Source organism: Canis lupus, chromosome 26, assembly GCF_003254725.2.
Source record: "Canis lupus dingo isolate Sandy chromosome 26, ASM325472v2, whole genome shotgun sequence".
NCBI classification, from domain to species: domain Eukaryota; kingdom Metazoa; phylum Chordata; class Mammalia; order Carnivora; family Canidae; genus Canis; species Canis lupus.
The window spans coordinates 27,419,192-27,431,781 of NC_064268.1; the positions used below are offsets into that span (position 1 = coordinate 27,419,192).

The 12,590-nt window shown below is 54.8% G+C and overlaps 1 protein-coding gene across 2 annotated transcripts; it reads left to right on the top strand.

Moving 5' to 3' along the window:
* Window positions 1-2,906: 2,906 nt before the first annotated feature.
* Window positions 2,907-12,174, top strand: ADORA2A (adenosine A2a receptor). Of its 2 annotated transcripts, XM_025474705.3 has the most exons (3): window positions 2,907-3,238; window positions 10,393-11,155; window positions 11,329-12,174. In XM_025474705.3, exons 1-3 carry the CDS (start codon window positions 2,907-2,909, stop codon window positions 11,380-11,382), a joined length of 1,149 nt encoding a protein of 382 aa, XP_025330490.2. In that variant the 3' UTR covers window positions 11,383-12,174. The 2 variants fall into 2 exon arrangements, with proteins under 2 accessions (XP_025330490.2, XP_048957879.1); XM_049101922.1 differs by having other exon boundaries at window positions 10,393-12,174.
* Window positions 12,175-12,590: the final 416 nt, after the last annotated feature.

The window sequence follows — 12,590 nt, forward strand, 5'->3', positions numbered from 1 at the left end:
CCAGGTTGCCTGTGGGACCAGGCCAGCCTCACCCCAAGATATGCTGGCAGCAGCTGGAAATGTCCACACATATGCTGTAGGAAGAGCAGATGGGGAGCCAGTGTGCAGAGGCAGCCTTTTAGGACCCAGCTGTCAGCGGCATTAGCTCCTTGGGGCAGGAGGATCTGTGACCAGGAGGATCCACTGTATCCGGGGAGATTGGGAAGGCACCCCAGGCATGGTGTACAGCAAGGTGGCTTTAGTTCAGTCAGGAAGAATGTTGGTACCAGGTGCTGTTCACCATGGGAGCCCATAGCGCCACGGTAGGGCGGCCCGAGGACTAGGGGTACGCAGGCAGGTACCCGGGGCTGCCAGGAGAGCCTTACCAGACAGACGGCTGGCTGAGGGCCCTTGAAAGCCCTTCCACTCCAGGCTTCCCGGCTCACAGAGTCAGCCTGACCTCATCAGGGCTCTGGGCAGGTAGGGCAGCCCGGCCTTAGCTCCACAGAAATGTGATGTGTATTTGGGTCAAGTGGACCACACTGGTGGTCCCATCTCATCTCTCCCCAGGAAGAGCCCTCTGAATCTGGACAATGGTCTGGGACCAAGTCAGGCTTTTAGCCTCGGCTGATCTGATTGGCAGAGGCTGTGGCGCCTCTCAATGCAGATTTCCCTGGAGAGGCTAAAGTCTGGGTAAGAAGGGTGGCAGGTGATGGTGAAGAGGCTAGGAGGGCAGACGGCCCACTGAGAGGGGGAGGTGGGATTCCAGAGGCTTACTGGACCTGGCCTTACCCCCCTGGACAGTGGCTGCCGCTGCTACTGCTGGGCCTGGGAGGCCCCTAGGTAGGCCCCAAGGCAGGCAGTCTTGGACCTGTCACTTCCCTTCTGCAGAATAAAAACTAGACCCTGGACACACAGCTTCTGCGTTTGAGGGGTGCCTGGTGACTGCTGCTTTAGGCTGTAGGCCAGGGACACTCTATGGCCAGGGAAAATAGCAGGAGACTTGGTCTGGTCCTTCTCTGCCAGTGACAGGCTTTGTGTGCAGCTGGTTGGCAAGTACCCTGCATATGGAGGGGCTTGGGATTCATTCATGGTCCCTTGGTGGTGGGCCCCTGCCAGGCCTGGGAGAAGCCCATTGGATCTGCTGCAGGCTGCAAGAACTCTCCATTTCTCAGGGACTTTGCCGCCTCTTCTCTGTCCTGTTCCGTGGTGTTGGGTGCTCCGTGTGAGCCTCCCGGTGGGCACAGGGAATAGCCCTCAGGTACAGTTCCAGCCTCCGGAGGCACACTGGAGTTAGAAGGAAACGTGGTGCTCCTCCCTTGCAGCCCCCGTCTCCTCTTGCATGGGTGCAGGAGCCTGGCCCTTGGAACATGACAAGGGACCATGAGTTCACCTTCTCCCAAGGGCACCAGCTCTATCTGTTGTGTCCTGGAGGAGGGAAGGAGGACACAGTCTCCTGAGCCCACGTCTGGGCAGCTGAAAGGCAGTTTTGGGCCTCTTGTCCCCATGCAGGCAGCAGCTGCTGCCCATGTGTATCTGGGGCCCCGTGAGGGCCCAGGACTGGAAGAGGGGGTGGATTTGGCATGAGGGGACACCATGATGCAGCACGTGTATGATGAGGTGGGAGCAGAGGCAGTGGGGAGGCCCCCAAGCTGGTAGGGGGAGATGGAACCCTGGGGGTTTGGACTGGGGGAGATCAAGACCTCAACTTCTGCTTGCGCTCCTGCAAGTGTAATTCCTTACAATTCTATGATGCCTGGACTCTGGGAGAGCCCTTTAGATCTGTTTATTTCCTGCTCATGGAATTGTGAGTGAGCTACAGTGGTCCCCAAAGGCTATCTGGGGTCCAGCCTCCCCATGGTATCAATGAAGAAACAGGCCTAGAAAATAACACTGCATCCTTGCCCGCAGTTGCCCAGCAAGCCCTGGCTGAGCACCCTGCTGTCTCTCCAGCACCACACTGAACTTGTCTGTCCTGTCATCAGCCAGGCAGAGGAACAGGTTGGGGGGCGGGTGCAGGAGGAGGGAGGGGAGGGGGGGAGGTGAGGCCACTCCCCTGCCCAGACGTGCAATCAGCTGGCAGGGGCTGCTGAGGAGCGGGCTCCCTTTGTGCCTGTTCCTCCACTCGGTGCAGCATCACCGGCTAGGGCACGAGGGCTTACCTGCCGGCAGTGGGAGACAGCACCAGACGGGCCACCCCAGTCCTTCCAGAGCAGAACTCTAGGGGTCTCTGGGCCTCTCTTTAACCTAGCAGCTTAGGTAGGTACTGGCAGTTCCCAGGGAGAGCTCTTGGGGGATGGAGAGGACTGAGGTTGGTCAAGAGAGAAGGTAGGTGGGCCGGGGAGAGCCGAGCAGTGAGGGGGCCTTACTGGAAGGAACCTGGGGGTAGCAGTAAGCTCAGGGGCCCAGGAGAGTGGCAGGGCAGCCACCAAAGACTTAGGAAGCTGAGCATGGGGGGTGACACAAGCGACTTAAATTTAAAAGATTCCTGTGTCTCCTAGAAAACACAAGGGCTGAGGCTGTGTCCACGGCGGGAGGGCTGGGGCACCAAGGGTTGTTCTCTGGCTGATGCCTGGCCTGCAGGGCGGGCCTTGGTGACCGGCCCTGAGAGCTGCCCCTGGGATCTTCGACTTTGCTCCCTCTGCCTGCGGTCCAGCTCCTCACAAGGCTTCTCCCTTGGCAGGTGCCTCGGGGACTATGAAGCCGAGCTGAGCCAAGATGCTGCGAGAGCCCCTGAGGAGGGCCCAGTTTCTGGAGACTCAGACTTGGCAGTGAAAACGCCCTTGGGGAGCCCCCGTCACAGGCAGGGGCGCTCTTGGCTCCTGTGAAGAAGGGGCTCAGGGGCCTGGGCAGGGCCAGCGGCACTGCAGCTATGGACCGTGAGCTGGCCCGGCCCGTGTCCTTGCTGACCCTGCCCGTCTGCAGCCATGTCCACCATGGGCTCCTGGGTGTACATCACGGTGGAGCTGGCCATCGCTGTGCTGGCCATCCTGGGCAATGTGCTGGTGTGCTGGGCTGTGTGGCTGAACAGCAACCTGCAGAACGTCACCAACTACTTCGTGGTGTCACTGGCGGCAGCCGACATTGCCGTGGGAGTCCTCGCGATCCCCTTCGCCATCACCATCAGCACAGGGTTCTGTGCTGCCTGCCACAACTGCCTCTTCTTTGCCTGCTTTGTCCTGGTCCTCACTCAGAGCTCCATCTTCAGCCTCCTGGCCATCGCCATTGACCGCTACATCGCCATCCGCATCCCACTCCGGTGAGCTGGGCAGTGGGGGTGGTGGGTTGCCCGTTTCTTTTCCCGGCACGCCTCATGCTGGGGCTCACATCTCTGAAAAGGCTGCCTGTGCCCAGCCAGGGTCAGGGTGAATCTGGGGACAGGATTTGGTCTTGGATGTCTGGGTGTTGAGCTGAGGACGGGGCCCTGGGGCTCAGTCTGGGGCTGCCCGGGACTCAGTACACAGCCAGCAACCATGCCACTCCAGTCGATCCCTGTGGGCACAAGGCACCCCAGCCCTCCTCGGTCTTCTGTGTGGTGGAGGCTGCTGCTTTGGCTGTTGGCAGATGTGTGTGGCCCAGGTCTGGGCGGTGCATCTGGGTCATTTTCTCACACAGCACGATGCCAGGGTGGGGCAGGGCACCAAGGGAAACCACAGGCCCTCAGGCTAGAAGCCCGCGCGCCTGCCCACCTCCAGCTCCTCTGAGCCAGCTGCACAGTTTGCACATTAAAAAAAAAAAAAAATGACCCAGAGAGGGGAAGTGACTTGGCCAAATGCCACAGTGAGTCACTTGAACCAATATGCAAATTTTGTGCTCCTCAGGTCAGCCAGTACTCATGATCTTGGAGAGAGCCTGTGTGCTCAGCTAGTGGAAGGGGTTTTTACGGTGAATCTTTTGTGAAGTGATTTCAGCCCTGGATTGTGTAAATGAAGACTTTCCCTGAGGCTGAGTTCATTTAATGTGGCCGCCACCTACAGGGCCAGGGCAGATGGAAGCTAGGAAGTTACCTCCCTCCCCCAGAGTGTGTGTGGCAGGGAAACCTCCTGCCCCACCCCCTCGACCCTCCATCTGGGAGCTGGGTTCCACAGCCTGGGTGGCTGCAGACCCTGAGGGAGGTCTCAGAGGACCAGGGTACCTGGCCGTGTGGTGAATTCTCCCAAACAGGTGCAGCGCCTACCTATGCAGCAGGCCTCAGCAGCCTCTTGCTGGCCGAGTGCACCCCAGCTGAGAAGAAGAGCGGGTTCAATGAGGAATGGAACTTTAGAATGTCAAATGCAAGGAAGCCCTTAGAGGTCATTTCCTCTCATCTTCTGGATGGAAAAATGAGGCTCTGAGAAGGGAGCCAGCCCTCAGGGCCACACAAGTTGGCAGTACAGTTGGGACTGGGCCTGTGAAGAAATGTGGCCTGTCACCCACTGCAACTAGCCTTTGGGGAACGGGGTCACAGGGCGGCCCTGATCTCCCTGACCTGCACCAGGTGGCCACTCCTGTCACCTGAGCTCTAAATGGGAAGCAGGTACCCTCCTCATGCTGCTCAAATGAAGGAGGGAGCTCGGGCCCTGTGTGGCCCTACAGGATGCTCAAGTCTCAGGAGAGCTTAGGACTCTTGTCCAAGAGGCGACTGGCCAGCCTCAATAGATGACTGGCCAAATAGTGCAGAGCAGAGTCCGGAGTCCAGGCTCATTGAAGGACAGCTCAGAACACAGGGTCCCAGATAGACAGAGAGCAGAGAATTGGTGTCTACGTTAGGGCCAGGTTGAGCATCAACTGGGCCTGGACCAGCCCTGGTAGGAATGCTCAGTGGGGAAGCAGAGATGTCACTTTCACTTCCTTCCCTTTTTCAAAGGGCAACAGCATTCTAGGGAGAGATCAGGGCTCAAATGAAAGGGTCTTGACTTCTTTTTCTTATTTCTCTGTGTTCTGAGAGTCAAGAGAATGATTCCTGATGTAGGAGTATGGGACATGTTGTGTGACCATAAAGTCAGCTGTCCCTCTCTGGGCCCACTTCCATATCTATAGAAGGAAACAGGCTTCTCTGTCCTTCTGAGCTCACAAAGGTGTTGTGAGGGTCCAGCCAGCAAATGGGAGTGATGGGGCCCTGAGAAGGGAGGGTTGGTGGGATGGAGCAGGTGGGGGGATTCAGCTCTTTTATGAGCTGCTGGAGTTTCAGAGCTGGGTCCCTGATGGAGCCTGGACCTGCCCCCACCCCATCTGTATCTCCGGTTCCCACCATCTTCCAGAGGAGGACCTAGTTCCACCCAGACCCTGGCTGTTTGATTAAAGCTTGATAAAGCCTTGGAGGGTCAGTCTAGATCTCTTGGATCTGGGGTTTGTTGGGGATGGCGATGCTGCTGCTGCTTATCCTCCCCCTCAGGCAGAGCACTTCACAGTTGCCAGAGGATGTTAGTGTAGTTTCTCCTTTGATCCTCACTGCCTGGCATTGTGGCCAGGGCGGATGTTATGACCCTTGTGTTACTCATGGGGAGGCCAGAGCCAGAGAAAGAAAAGTGTCTACTGAGTCGGGGGACTCCATGGCCCTTCACGAAGTTCCAGGCTCCCTTGCGTCCCTCTACTTTTCTTATTTCTCAAGGGCCCTGCCCTGGGGAGAGCGAGGTGCAAAGGGGGATGAAGTGAAGACAAATGAGAACCCTGGCAGCTCTGGGGCCACTGCCTGATTCAGGCTGCTTGCTCCTGCCTCTCCCCCTGTCCCCTGCCAGCTAGAAATCTCCCCTCCTCTGCATAGTGTCTTCTACTCCACTCAGTAGGTGCATTTGGCTGCTCTGAGGTGTCCATCCCCTGACTGCTCACCTCAATGTCTAACCCCAGGCCTGTATCACTCACCCTTCATTTCTCTTTTTTTCCTTCTTTTCCTCCCTCCCTCCCTTCTTTTCCTTTCCTTGCTTTCTTTTCTTCCTTTCTCTTTCTCTTTTAATATTTATTTATTTATTTGAATGAGAGGTCGAGAGAGCACAATCCAAGGGAGGGGCGGAGAGAGAGGGACAAGCAGACTCCCTGCTGAGGGGAGCCCAAAGTGGGGCTGGATCCCAGGACCCCAAGATCATGACCTGAGCTGAAGGCAGACACTTAACCAACTGAGCCATCCAGGTGCCCCTCTCTCTTTCTTTCTTTAAAGAATTCAGTTTCAGAAAAATCTATGCTCCTTCCCAAGTGCAGGGACTCTGGTGGACTATGGCAGGGCTTAATCAGGAAGCCAGTGAGAAGCAGCCTGGCCAGAGGCAGAGATGGGAACCCTCAACATCCCCAAAGAACAGACAGCCTAGGGTGAGGGACTCTCTTATCCTAGGAGACTTTTGTGCCCCTTGTCTCCTGCCTCTCACATTAGACCCTGGTAAGCACTTGCTCTCCTTGGGAAACAGGCTGCATATGGAGCAGCACTTAGTGCAAAGACCCAAGGTATATGTGGTGAATCACCCCATGGGGAAAAAAACAAGTATCCTGGCTCCTAAGAGAGGGCTCCCTGGAGGAGGTGATGCTGGATGAATCTTGCAGGATTGGTATGCATAGGGGCAGGAGTTATAGGAGTGGGCCAAGCCTGGACAAAGGCCCCAAGTAAGGAATGAACATGTGGGCCCTGGGCCCGGGAGAGGTGAGACAGAAGACCAGGAGGTCAGGGAGGGTGTGAGGCTGGCTCAGGCCTGCCTGTGCCCAGGAGAGAGTTTGGGTTTCACCCCTGGGCCAGTGACTCTTCTTCAGTTCTTAGATCACTGACTCCTTCGCACAATTTAGGAAAGCTCCACCTTCTCTCAGCGTAGGGAAAATGCACATGAAGCCTCACGTGGAGTTGTGGGTGGTATTCCTGGATCACAGAGTGAGCCCCCAACATGGGTAATGGGGAGACCCCAGGAAGGGACAGCCTGTGAGCTAGGAGATGTAGGGAGGCAGAGGTACCTCCAAATGCGGTGAGCAGTGCTCTGGCACCCGCTCCCTGTGATGCCTCTAGGGTGCCCCGAATGCCAGAGTGTTGTGCTGGATGCCTTTGGCACCGCTTCCACTAGACACTCTATGTCTGGGGCCCAGGAGGCCAAAATGTGACTACCATCAGTCATAGACGCAGCCCAGGGGATGCCCCTCGGCCAGGCTGTGGCTTGGCTGTTGTTCTATTTGGGCCCTAATGCTGTTCCAGTTCCCTGGGGGCCTGGGTCCAGGGCTCTCAGCCTAAGGACTTTTCTTCTGAATAACAAAATTAATCTGTTTGATGTGTATCTGTGTGTGTGGGAGGGTTCTAAAATAAAGTATTACCTGCACGTACTAAAACATAAAAAAAAGAACAACAGGGTATATAGTGAAAAACTGCCCATTCTGTCCCCTGCCCTACCTTCAGTTCTCTTCCTGGAAGTCAGTGTTGGGAATCCTCTCAAGAGATATTCTTTGCACGCTTAGCCAAGTGCTATTAATGTGTTTGTTTCTGTCCCCACAGGGGGCTTTTGTTTTAAAATGCAGTGCCGGGGATCCCTGGGTGGCCCAGCGGTTTAGCGCCTGCCTTTGGCCCAGGGCGCGATCCTGGAGACCCGGGATCGAATCCCACAACGGGCTCCCGGTGCATGGAGCCTGCTTCTCCCTCTGCCTATGTCTCTGCCTCTCTCTCTCTCTCTCTCTCTCTCTCTCTCTGTGACTATCATAAATAAATAAATAATTAATTAATTAAAAAAAATAAATAAATAAAATGCAGTGCCACACCTTCCCTCATGGGCTTCCTGGTCTGTAAAAGCAGACAGTTGGACAGACCAGGGATTTTCAAACTGTCCTAGAAGCCTTTGGGCTGGGCCCTGCTGTCCCCACCAGCTCATTCATTCAGTGAATATTACAAGCTGCCTCCCTTCCTCACCAACTTACTTCTGTGATTTCCTGGGAATGCAGGCAAGACGGTCGGCTGCTGGTGGACAATTTGAAAATCTCCAAAACAGGTGGCTTCCAGGATCCTCTACAGCATCCCTGCAACTGTTTGCTTCTGCTTGGTTGCCTCAAATGACAGGAAGCTCACTTTGCCCGAAACAGCCCATTTCTTATGTGAACAGCTGAGCTGAGAAGTTCTTGCTTAACGTCACTAACAACCCACCTCCCTGTAATCTCTACCCACCGATTTTACATTATGCCCTCATGGGACAGCGCTCACAGGCCCTGGATTCTTTGTCCCATTTTACAAATGAGGAAACTAAGGCTCAGAGATGCAGAGTGACAGCACATGACCAAACAGGAACACAGCAGCGCTGGAACTCGGAGGGATACGCTTTTCTCAGGAAAAACACCAGCATTAAAATAGTCTCCTATTCAATGAGATTATATAAATTATAATTTGTAGGGTACTAAAAAAAGTGCCTGGCACACAGCAAGTGCTCTGTAAATATTAAGTGTGGGGTCAGGGGAAGCCTGAGACTTTGTGTTTGAGGCTCCAGAATAGGAAACAGGGCAGCGTAGGCTCTCTGTGGCTTGGTGGAAATGAGCAAGTCCAAGCCCCTTTGCAGCATCCAAGGCTCTGCTAAATGGGGTTGAGGGCTCCTGGGAGTGGCCCTTCCCAGTTACTCTTTGGATTCAAAACTGACATAGATTCAGAATTGACACACTTACCCTGGCCCAGGGTGCTCCGGGCTCCTGAACTGTCCACCACAAGTCTGTTCCTCTCCTTAGGCTTCAGTTTTCCCATCTATAAAATGAGTTGGTTGGATTAATTAAGAGGTCAGAGGCCACCAGATTTTTTTTTTTCTTAATTTGAATTTATGGACAAATGTAAACCATGGACAGTTTCACTGAGAAAATCAGCTCCCCAGCCCCTTCTGAGGCCTGGCAGCACTGAAGCTCACCCAGCCACTTGGGTAGGGAACTCCTCAAGATCATTCTCAGCCACGTCCTGAGGCGACGGAAGCCCTTCAAGGCAGGTGGCACCAGTGCCCGTGCCTCGGCAGCTCATGGCGGTGATGGAGAGCAGATCAGCCTCCACCTCAGCGGCCATACTCCTGGGGTGTGGGCCAATGGTAGCGCCCCCCCATCCTGGGGGCTGAGCGGCATCAGCCATCTCTTATACACATAGTACGTGTCCTGCCAGCCTGCCTCACACATTTCTTACCTGTAGGCCCATGTTTGCCACCCATGCACTAGATAGTTTCTGTGGATGCTTCTGATTCTGGAATTAAATAAAAGGCATCCACTGTATGTCCTTTTCTCAATGCTGGCAATGCAGAGATGGATGTAGAAAAGCCCTGCCCTCAAGGGGCCCCTGACCTGAGGGTCCCAGATGGAGTAGGGATTAGGTGCACTTGGGTAGGGAACTTCTCAGGGAAAGATACCCAGCCTGAACGTGAAGGATGGGTAGGGTTTACCAGGTAAAGGGGAGGGCAGTCTGGTGTTGCCCGAATCAAAACCATTAAGCAGATGGTCATCCCTCAGAGATGACCAAGGTCACCTTCTTCAATCAGGAAGATGATTTTTTGATTGCCTATTCTCTTTCTCTTTTTTTGAGAGAGAGAGAGAGTGTGCATGCACGCGTGGGGGGGATACGGGGTAGGGGCAGAGGGAGAGGGCGAATCTTAAGCAGGGCTCAGTTTCACAACCCTGAGATTGTGACCTGAGACAAAATCAAGAGTCAGGTGCCCAAATGACTGAGCCACCCAGGTGCCCCAGACTGCCCATTCTTTTAATAAAGTCTATGCCGCCTTTTCTGTGGGCCTGGGTCCACATCCTGGTTGGCAGATCTGGTCACACTCTGAGTCTGGGAATAAGTCTGGCTCTCTAGAGTCCTGAGTGATTTCAGGCAGATTACTTTTTCTCTCCGGACCTCAGTCCCTCATGCAGTTCTTTCCTCTTGAATGTTAAGACTACTATATAAATGTTAAGACATACTGATCTCATGTCTCTCCAGAGGACTGTGAGTGAATTTGGAAGGGAGAGAGGGTATTTGGTTCCCAACCTCTACCTCTCCTTGGGGGCTTCTGGAGACCCTAAGTCAAGTGGGAAGAGACATCAATCGTCTTCAAGTCTGGTCTGGCTGGTTCTGCCCCCAGCCATTGAGTCATTCCTGACCCATTCCCACGCTAAGGAGAAATTTTCTAGCATCAACTGAGACCAACATGAAGGTGATAAGTACTCTCACTTATAAATTCCCTCAAACTGAATTAATTGAGTCCTAGGACTATTTGTAATACTATTCAGTAATCATCTGAATGTCTATGCAGCGGTTTCCTTTCCAGGGGGCCTGCTCTCCTGTTATCTCCTATGGGAAAAGGCAGGGCTTGGACCTCCACTGAACAGAGGAGGATACTGAGGCTCGGAGGCAGGAAGTGACCGGTCCAAGACCTTATAGCCAGGGAATGGGGGCTGGGGTGCTTCTCTGGGTTTCTGACTCTTGGCCCCTCCTAGCCTTGATTTTTCAGACCTTTGATGCTGGTCTCCTTTCCCCAGGTACAATGGCTTGGTGACTGGCACAAGGGCCAAGGGCATCATTGCGGTCTGCTGGGTGCTGTCGTTTGCCATTGGCTTGACTCCCATGCTGGGCTGGAACAACTGCAGTCAGCCAAAGGAGGGCAGAAACTACTCACAGGGCTGCGGGGAGGGCCAGGTGGCCTGTCTCTTTGAGGATGTGGTGCCCATGAACTACATGGTGTACTACAACTTCTTTGCTTTTGTCCTGGTGCCGCTGCTGCTCATGCTGGGTGTCTACTTGCGGATCTTCCTAGCAGCTCGGCGACAGCTGAAGCAGATGGAGAGCCAGCCTCTGCCTGGGGAGCGGGCTCGGTCCACGCTGCAGAAGGAGGTCCACGCTGCCAAGTCACTGGCCATCATTGTGGGGCTCTTCGCCCTCTGCTGGCTGCCCCTGCATATCATCAACTGCTTTACCTTCTTTTGCCCAGAGTGTAGCCATGCCCCACTCTGGCTCATGTACCTGACCATCGTCCTCTCCCACACCAATTCTGTTGTGAATCCCTTCATCTATGCCTACCGCATCCGTGAGTTTCGCCAGACCTTCCGCAAGATCATTCGCAGCCACGTCCTGAGGCGGCGGGAGCCCTTCAAAGCAGGTGGCACCAGTGCCCGCGCCTTGGCAGCTCATGGCAGTGATGGAGAGCAGATCAGCCTCCGCCTCAATGGCCATCCTCCTGGGGTGTGGGCCAATGGCAGCGCCCCCCATCCTGAGCGGCGGCCCAATGGCTACACCCTGGGGCTGGTGAGTGGAGGGATTGCCCCTGAGTCCCATGGCGACATGGGCCTCCCAGATGTGGAGCTCCTCAGCCATGAGCTCAAGGGAGCATGCCCAGAGTCCCCTGGCCTTGAAGGTCCCCTGGCCCAGGATGGAGCAGGAGTGTCCTGATGATCCACTCAGTTTGCCTCTTCCTACAGGAAGGAAATCTTTCTCTTTGGTGGATAGAACCAGTCACATTGGGAAAAGAATGAATGTGCCTGGAGACCCTTCTCGTGGCCAGTTCCCACTTTGGACTGAGAGGAGGGAGCCCTGGCTGGAGCAGCATGTGGCCTAGCAGGAAGGGTTTGGAGTCCAAGAAAGTGGACGTTTCACATCAGAAGGCCCAGCATCAGGTCAGGGCCACAGCACAGAGCATCTTGGCTGGGCAGGGCCTGGTCCCCCACTCTGGAAGCATCTAGAAGTACCATCCTGATGTGGCAGGGCAGGCTAACTGGCCCTGAGGCTGTGGGGGTGGCTCCAACAGGCCCCCTACCACACACAGACAACACCCTCCCCAGACTTTTCAAGGATTCAGGAGCTGCTATGCCCAGAGGTGGCGTTTTTCATTTCTTTCTTTCTTTTTTCTCTTTTTTTTTTCCAGGAGAAAATGTTAAACGTGAAGAATGCCTTTTTTTTTTTTTTTTAATTATTTTCCTTCCCTGGTTGCCAGGTCTGTTGTCAGTCCTGCTGCTAACCTAGCTCCAGGAGTCAGCCCAGGGAGTCCCAGACAGCCCTGTCTGGCTACCATGAACTGCCACGCACTTCTTACACCATCAGTCCCAGGGCCATCTCTTGGGGTCACAAAGCTGGGCTCAAGGACAGGGAGCTGTAATGGATTTGCTGCCAGACTGTGGGCTCAGGGGAGGAGATCGGGACTGGCTCACCATGCGGTGTGCCTGGGTAGCTCAGAGCTGCCCGGTCAGAGGCCCTTTCTAACTGCCTTTCCTTCCGAAGGGAATGTTTTTTTCTGAGATAAAATAAAAATGAGCCATGTTGTGTTTTAAGTTTGTCCAGTGAGAACGGTGTCTGAATTCCTTTCCGTATTCCATAGCCAGGCCTGGCAACATAGATATGGGTGTGTATTACATGTGTGAAAAAGTGTCTGCATCTGTGCATATAGACAGACACACCCTGCCTGACCGGGGGTGCCTCCACAGGTTCCCATCTTCTGAGGGAAAAGGCTGCCCAGGATGCACCAGAATCCAAATGTCCATGAGCAGCCCCCAGACCTGTGTTCCTGTGAGAGGGGGTTGTGGGAAGATGGGCTCTTCCCAGCTGCTCTCCCTCCAGAGGCCATGACCCCCCCAGACCTAGCCATTCCTGCAGTGTGGGGCGTGGCTCCTCCCTTCCTCATTGCTTCCTAAAGCCCCCTGAGAGGAGTGCCCTACTTTCCCCACGCCCTGCTCCACCCCTTAGCTAA